At 32.5% G+C, this 8784-nt stretch overlaps 1 protein-coding gene across 2 annotated transcripts; it reads right to left on the reverse strand.

Annotated features, from left to right (window-relative positions):
- Window positions 1–423: 423 nt before the first annotated feature.
- LOC141605798 (3-oxoacyl-[acyl-carrier-protein] synthase II, chloroplastic-like) lies at window positions 424–8460 on the reverse strand. Of its 2 annotated transcripts, XM_074424697.1 has the most exons (15): window positions 7847–8279; window positions 5764–5966; window positions 5372–5575; window positions 4712–4822; window positions 4512–4607; window positions 4360–4405; window positions 4198–4277; window positions 3893–3961; window positions 3720–3804; window positions 3377–3531; window positions 3173–3253; window positions 2699–2758; window positions 1614–1657; window positions 1338–1514; window positions 424–677 (listed from the first exon to the last, which is right to left on the reverse strand). In XM_074424697.1, the coding sequence occupies exons 1-14, from the start codon at window positions 8184–8186 to the stop codon at window positions 1469–1471; spliced, it is 1620 nt and encodes a 539-aa protein (XP_074280798.1). In that variant the 5' UTR covers window positions 8187–8279; the 3' UTR covers window positions 424–677; window positions 1338–1468. The 2 variants fall into 2 exon arrangements, with proteins under 2 accessions (XP_074280798.1, XP_074280797.1); XM_074424696.1 differs by lacking the exon at window positions 1614–1657 and having other exon boundaries at window positions 7847–8460.
- Between the last annotated feature and the right edge of the window lie 324 nt (window positions 8461–8784).

Raw genomic sequence — 8784 nt, forward strand, 5'->3', positions numbered from 1 at the left:
ACCGCTCCCGATCTAGGTTTGAGATGGGGTGTTACAGTATAATTCAATAGTAATCGTCTATTTCCATTTTAGGGTGTATCATTCAATAGTTATCTTTTTCCATTTTTAGTACATTATCGATTTGAAAAAAATCGACATTTTCTGAAGTTGTAACATGAGATATGAGAACTGAAACTTCTCCGGTTAAAAAAAAATTTGTATTTCGTGAAAATTGTCAAACCTCAGAGGTACCATGTGAATTTTCGAAACGCAATATCTAACTATTGATTAGGACGAAGGAAGTACGAAATAAGTCGTATTTTCATCTTGTTTCCCCTAACCTACTTTCTGCTAAATTTTCTCTTAGTCGGATTCACTCTTAGTTCTTAGGGTCTTTACTTTACACATCCCAAATGCAAAAGAGGCTCCCCATGGAGTACATAATTTAGAAGCAATATACAAACCCTTTGATATATAATGATAGATCTATGAAAATGTTATTGTGAACTTCAGTATGAAAGTATTCAGAAACAAGTCTTAAATATTCTTGTACATCCACGTAACAAACGAATTTTGAATATATTGAACCACATCCGGTATAAACAGATGAACGATTAGGCAAGAACCCACTCCATTCATCTTCTGGTACGTTTATATGGAAAAGTCACATTTCTTCCGCTGATTAGCTGGTTGCCTTACTGGAATTACAAAATTTAGAGACCCATCAACATTCATCATGTACAAGAAAAACCTTTACTATTAATTTTGCTAACTTAAATTGAACAACAATAGTTGTTTACAAAAAAATATGAATAGTCTCCTGGAAGATAGCTTCTAATAAGACCATTCCAATTTAACCAAAATTACCACCCATAAAAGCAATCACCTTTACTAAACTGACATTAAAAAAAATACTCCCTCCATCCCACTAGATAGTTTATAGTTGCTTTATACTCAACTCTTAAGGTAAGGAGGTAGGAATGAGTTTACAATTATTAAAAAAGAACAAAAGTAACTTGAAATGAGGAGTAAACATCATGATCCTCACCCATATGGGTTGATTTATTTAATAGAAAAAAAGTGTAAATTATTGGATAAAATACCAAAAAAAGAAAAGTGTAAACTATTAACCGGGATAGAGGGAGTATCCTATTTTATTATCATACGTTGAACTCTATGAAAATTTCTTTTCGAAGTAAAAGTGCATGGAAGAAAGACTGTTAAAGAACAATTTCAAATAATATACAAAGTATTTTAGAATTGGGTTGATTCTTCTTTTTTCTAAAGGTTCTATGAGTAAGTTTCTTTTTTCTAAAGGTTCTAGAAGTGACAAGTTATAATATTAGAGAGATACATACTAAGAGAGATCAATATCAAACTTGATGACGATTCAATCTTCATTGTAGAGCAAGGTTAAGCTACTTGTATGGAGCAAGAATGATTGATGAATTCTGCCCCCCGAAACCAAATGAATTAGACAACGCTGCCCTCACTTTGTATCTTTCTTTCTTTTGGCCAACCAGCAAGTTAACATCCTATTAATTGCACAGGACAAGAAAAGTACTCGTTATTTTTAGGAACAATTTGATAACACTTACGCAGTATCTTATAAAAATCACTTTAAAAACTACAACCTTCTTACACAATTATGACCCATGCTTCCCACCCGAAAATTGAACTACGAAAAAAAAAAATGGAAGTCAAGATACTAGAAGTTTATTAAACGTACATGCTTTGCCAACCACGTAACCATTGTCTTCCCATATCTTACGCGTCTTTAATTTATCACAACCCTTTCTCAATAACTAATCCCACTCATAATTTTAAATATCGGCCATGACACCGATACACGACCGATTATGAAGGGTTTTTGAGGTCACCACGACCGAATTATACCTTATATCGAAGCGTTATTAACCGTATTAAGATGCATTAGGCCGCGAGAACGAATATCATGATCGTTCCACAAACGATATTCAAATACTATGCTCCCACTCTAAAAATTTAAGCTCTTTAACGGTCCTTGACCTTTCTCATTCTTAAGATATGTTTTCTGATTCTTTGAAATTAATATTTACTCGTTTTTTTTATTACCCAATTGCAAAATATGTTTTCCACACTGATCTTTTCTTTAAGGTAAGTTTCCACTGTTGTTGATAATCCCCAAAATTTGCTTATTTTTCTCCAAGATAAATCACAACTCGTATGTGACCGAAACCGAGATTTTAATACTATGGCCAGAGGGTTTTTGAACCTCGTTTGTTTATTGGCTGCGATTCAATTACTGTAAGAAATTCGACTAAGTATCTTTGAAGGTTGAAGTTTTTGACTTTTTTTTTCTCTTTTAGTTCTCCCCTAGGAAATCCTTATAAGGCATGTCTAAGAGTATCAACAACAAACGTGCATAATTTTTTGAACAAAGTATAGGACACAAAGCAATGGGGCTCAATAAGCACTAACAACTGAAAAGAACAATTTATCTTAACCCTCTAATGTCATCACCAAAATTTATTCATTTAGTAATACCTTTATGTAAGTGACATCAAAAGAAAGGGCATGCAAAGTAACTGATGCAAATAGCATAAGACAATCGACTTTATGTCAACCAACCATTACAGACCCTAAATGACGTTTTTTTCTTCTCTTTTAAATTCCTTTTATTTTTTGAGGAAAGCCTTAGATATAAATTAGAAAGATAACACAAGAAGAAATAACATACCACGCCTTCATCTGGATTTTCAAGGTTGATATTTGGATGCAACCATCCTGATCGTATTGCCTATAGAAATAACATATGTAAAGCTACATACAATTGAAAGTGGATACGAATGGATGTGTAAGCGTAAACTTTTGCATTAGGTTCTTTAATTGTTAATTTATTATAAATAATATAGAATTACAGAAATAAAGTAAACAACATTGGACAAGAAATACTTCTCACAAATTAAATTTAAAAATATCTTAATTCCTTTAAAGTAGTGTATTTGAGTACTAAAAAAAAGTACCCACTGGCTTAACTTATATGAAAGCAAGATTAATAATAAACCCAAGTGTAACCTACTAAAAATGGATCCAACTTTAAAACAAACCAAACATTCAAAAATATGAATAGCCGAGTGTTAGTGGATATTGTCCAACCGTCCATTCAAATAATCAATCTCACTAATAATTTTATTAAACCCGCCTACGTTACCTCCACTGTTGCAATAGCTTCAACAGCACCAGCTGCTCCAAGAAGGTGACCAGTCATGGATTTTGAGGAGTTTATCTTCAACTGTTAAAGTGATAATATTATTAATTATTCCATATAGAGCAGATCCCTTTACTCCTTAATTCGAATGTATTTATGAAATGAAACCTTTTTTTATCATATATAGAATAAAATAAATGTGAATACCTCAGGATTATCACCGAAACATCGCACCAAAGCTTGGTACTCCTTTAGATCTCCCATTGGTGTTGATGTTGCATGGGCATTAACATAGTTTATATCTCCCTTAGAAAGACCAGTCTCAGCTAAGGCTTTTTCAATGCAGAGAGTAACTCCGACCCCTTTTGTTCGAAAAAATATTGAAAATAGCATAATTAATATGCAAATTTGGACAAAGGCAGTTGAATTAATTAAATATTGGTTCATCAGGAAGTCAAAACAATGAGAAAGAAACATCCTAAACTTCTTATGTACAAGAACCGCAATGTATCACCACATTTAAAATAACATTGAACGGCCATGGAAGTACCTTCTGGGTGAGGCTCAGTCATGTGATATGCATCACAAGTGAAACTTCCACCCAAAAATTCAGCATAAATGTTTGCACCTCTATTCTGTAAAATTGAAGCACAATTGTGTTAATATATCGCACTTCCACATTTGGTAAAATTGGTTTAATAAAAAAAGTCCAGCATTCCATACCAGAGCATGTTCTAATTCTTCTAATAGCAGAACCCCGGCTCCTTCTCCCATAACAAATCCATCACGATTCTGTTTGATCAATTAAGTAAAATGAAGGTCAAGTCCAACAACCTCCGACGCAGGCCTTTAAATTTCATAGAAAAAAAGATAGCAGAAGTAAATAAAATATTTTGTTTTATGATCAGGGGAGGATTTTATCTATTAGAAGTATAATTACATTGTATGAACGTATCTAGCTAATTACTTCACATAAATAAATAACTAATTCACAGAAAACCACCAAACATGAGAAATAAAAATCGTACAGAATCCCAGGGACGCGAAGCTTTTTTGGGATCACTGTTCTTCTGTGAAAGTGCTCTGCAAGCTACAAACCCTCCCAACCCTGTGTGAAAGTGTTTGTTAATAAGATATATTTACTAACGGGCAACACTTAAAGATTACAAATGGTATGCATATGTATGTACCAATCGGCATTATTGTTGAGTCCGAGCCACCACAAAGCATCAAATCCTACATTTGCACGACAAATTATTAGGGGTAATTTAGTCCATGCAATGAAAACAAATTAATAAACATTTACTCCCTAAGTAAAAAAAAATACTTTTGTAACACTTACAGCTTCACCTCTAATTATATGGTTTGCGGCACTTAATATACAGAAGTTGCTTGTAGCACAAGCAGTTGAGATAGAATAATTTGGGCCCATCCATCCCTTGAGTTAGAAAGCAAACAAGAAACTAGTATCAAAATCACCTTTCAAAAATCACTTTCTTAAGATTAGTTGTTGTAGAACGTACACAAGAAAAGACTACTAACCAAGTCCATTGCGAGCATAGCGGATCCCATATTTGTTGTTGTGAAAGGTACGCAAAACGGGTTTATCTTTTTATATGAAATACGAAGAGCTTCTATTGAATCATTGAAAACCTGTTCGATTATAAGACAAGCAAAAAAGACATGGTTATTTTCTTGCAAACAAATACATGACTAGAAAACTCTTTTGTAGCAAGCAAACGCACGCAAATCTCATGAGAGCCCAAAAATCCCATATTCCACCCAATTGAAAACTCTATTTTCTTGGTAAAAACAAAAAATAATTATTAGTAACAACTACTTTTTTTATTATTTATCTAAGTAAGTTAAATTAGCCACTTATGCAGCATCATCTCTGGTCACTATTCAGGGCAAGCATTTAAGTCATTTTATAGATATAATGGTCACAGCTGTTTAAAATAAGTTATAAGCAAGTAGATTATTTGACAAATTAAAAAAAAGTTCTGCTATATATCTACATATATCTAGAGAAATTAGTGATATAAGTACACATCTGTTTCAATTAACCACATAAATTAAATAAGGACAATAGTACGTAGTGGCAAATATTCCTTTTGTAGTACTCTTTTGTGGAAAATGTAAACAAGTAAAATACTTGTCTTTCATGGCAAATGAGAATTAGCAAAAATGAAGTTTTTATACCTTCATCCCACCCATTGCAGATCCAATAAGAACTCCACATTTTGTTTTATCAAAATCATTCAACAAATCCTCCGTAATCCCACCATTTGCCAGAGCTTTCTTTCCAGCAGTAAGTATATACAACATGAACTTGTCCATCCTCTTTGAGAATTTAGGCGCAACCCATCCCTCAGCTGAAAATGACTTAATTTCTCCGGCAATTTTCTGATATATATATATATATATATATATATATATATATATATATATATATATATATATATATATATATATATATATATATATATATATATATATATATATATATATATATATATATATGATTAAATGTGAGAAAAGCTCAAATAGAAAACCTAGGAGCATATCAAATAAAAGCTGTTAAAATGACTTACTGTAGGGTAAGTGGAACAATCAAAAGCTTCTATCTCATTAATACCGCTGATACCCTCAAGCAAATTATTGTAAAAGACATCAATTTCATGTCCTAATGGGCTCACCACACCCATTCCCGTTACAACAACACGCTTTTGTTTGGTGTCAAGCTTCTTTGTTCTAACTTCCATTGATGGATCAATTGCCATAGCCGTTAATCTACCTATAAAGCAGGTGTAGATCATTATCAGCTACGTGCATGGGAGGTAACACATTGAGACAAAAATCCATTCTCAAACTAGCTAATATATGCTTGTAAGGATTAGTGACTTAATAACACATGTGAATTAATTTACGTATGTAAAAGTAAAAAAAAAAATCAGTAAGTAAAAGATAAATTTGATATATGTGTAACAACAAGACCATGCTAAAAAAAACAACTGTTTTGTCTATAGGAAAAGGAAAAAATGTTTGTTTCACAAGGAAGTTCAATAAGGCATATGTCACTGACAAACAGTAAATAAAAAATGTAGCCAATATCATCCAAAAAAGAATGGTAACACAACAAAACTGATATCTGAGGGTGTTTTCCAACATTTATTGATCTACTCCTGCACTAATTAATAACATCACATGTTGAATTCAAGGTTGTGTGGTTGTCTAATGAAGAATGCATTCAAGATGATCAAGTTCGTAAGAATACTTGCTTTAGAAGGATAATATTCACAATTTACGCATCATCGGGTATGTATTATGCCTTCATGTTCCCTGAATAGATAATATTGTGATCCTATATTTTCAAAAGTACAACATGTTTCAAAACCAAAAGCACAAATATCAACCAAAGTTGACTTAGTAAACTATGCACGTCAAAGATTGTCAATTTTTTCAGGGAGCAGGAAACCATATTATGATGACTGACTTCATCACCTACCAATATACCATTCTTAAACTTGTTCAACCTCAAAGGTCAATAATCAAGGAGATAAAGTTTATGTTATTATTGAACAAATTTATATAGTGACAGATAAGACTTTTATTTAATTCCTCACATAAACACCTAAGAATTGTGTTTTCCAAGGAAATTACTAGTCGTTTGATTACCTGCATAAAACACCCGAACTGTGTATTTCATAAACATCAATAAAGTGTATCATGATTGATTGTAAAAAAAAGTAGAAAAGACAAGAATTAAGAAATGCTTTACCCAAGACAAGTGAAGAATTTTGTTTCTGGAACTGAACCAAATAGCTTTTGCTGATTCACAAAAAATTTAAAATCACGGAAAACACTATTTCCTGTGCGTTGGAAATTCCTATTCCTATAGTGAACAAAACGACCACCATAACAGTAAGGTGCAAGAAAGAAAATTATTGAGGGCTTTTATCCATCGTATGCATGTTAGCAAGCACGTAATGCTCAGAAGTGACCACAATAATTCATTCAGGATTACAAACAGCTACCCTCACAAAAAATGCATGACACAATATTGTAAGACACAACCTCACTAAAGTTTTACTAACACTAACAAACACCCATGTCATATTCAGCGTTAATTTGCATCCCTCATCATTACATAATTAAAAAAGACCATTACACTAAACCAGCACTAAGTACTCGTCTTCAATTCCATTCACCATACACAATTACACAAACAATAAATCATACCATAAAATAAATCACCAAAATGCACTATTAAATTCAATACGTTTGGTCTCTCTTAAAGCAGATATACATATTCATCTTAAGATTAAAACGCGTCAAATAACACCCTATTTGGATAAATGTTGCATTCGACTAGCTTTTTGTTAGTCCCTAAGCACCCATTTGACGTGTTTTAAATTTAACGCGGATATGCCCATGTAAAGGCCATGTTAAACAAAAATACGTGATTTCCAACACATCTATCAGGGTCACAATAAGATTCACTGTCTGGAGCCATCATAATGTGATGGAAAATGGTGAGGCTGATGAACCTTGTCGTGAGTGTAGTGAGACGGAGCCACAGTGGGAGTATAGTCATATATGCCATACACACAAAAAACAGACAAAATAATTAATCATTATAAAAAAAAAAGTACTTTTCTATCTAAAAATAATCACCTGAATAAAGTGCTCGATTACTCCGCCATTGTCTCCTGGTGACGTGACTATATTTGGATCCAAATAATGAGAAAAAACCATAATCACTCATTAACCATTTATAATTATAATGATCAATATTAAGATTAGTAAGATTAAACTCATTATTGTAAAATTCATCACATGTCTCAAATTTTAAACTACTCCTATTGCATTTAAATTTCATTGAAGAAGAACCATTTTTCTTGTTACTTCTTAAAAAGCTTAAGGAATAACAACTTCTCTCTTTTCCACCATTTTGACACATGTACGCCTCCACAAGCCACGTGCACAGTGGTGACGCCACCGTGTACGCTGCCATTCTTCTCGCAAAAAGGTTCAAATTTACCGAACTATACCCACACAAAAAAAACAAAAGTTACACAAAAACACAATGTTTTTTGTTGTCCGGAAAAGTTTGTAAGAGGAATAATACAAGTGTGAAGAAAAGAAGTGAAAATTTTGGGGGTTTTGGGGAGTAAATAAATAAGAAAATAGTGGTTGTGACTAAACTCGATTTAAAAAAGAAATTACAAGTTGAAAATATGACGCATTATATAACCTAGGTTTTTTTTGTTTCTTTGTTTTTTCCTAATAAAAGCATTTGATCCTATATGATTTTGTATTTATAGCTTTTTCGCGAAGGAAGGTCCATGCTTATTTGGATCAACCATAAATTGATATTCACTTGTTTACGTGGGCTTTGTCATGGTGTGCTTCTGTTGATACATTTATTTGAGGGTTCATGTACAATAAGAAATTCACAAATTATGAAGAGCACTTATTTTGCTCTCTATTTGCACTCTCTTCCCTTGAAGTGCTAAAATTAACTTTATTTCTATAATAAAAAAAATTATTATATATGCTCTCCAATTGTGTGTGCGCTCTTTAGGATGTTACTAAATATCGTCGACAAATTA

The sequence above is a fragment of the Silene latifolia genome, chromosome 10, assembly GCF_048544455.1.
Source record: "Silene latifolia isolate original U9 population chromosome 10, ASM4854445v1, whole genome shotgun sequence".
NCBI classification, from domain to species: Eukaryota; Viridiplantae; Streptophyta; class Magnoliopsida; order Caryophyllales; family Caryophyllaceae; genus Silene; species Silene latifolia.

Coding starts and splice junctions, on each gene's coding strand:
- LOC141605798 (XM_074424696.1), bottom strand. CDS start 8,186: ATGGCAGCGTACACGGTGGCGTCACCACTGTGCACGTGGCTTGTGGAG. Junction 4,278..4,359: donor CTCAACAATAATGCCGATTG/GTACATACATAT, acceptor ACTTTCACACAG/GGTTGGGAGGGTTTGTAGCT. Junction 1,515..2,698: donor AAAATCCAGATGAAGGCGTG/GTATGTTATTTC, acceptor TGCAATTAATAG/GATGTTAACTTGCTGGTTGG.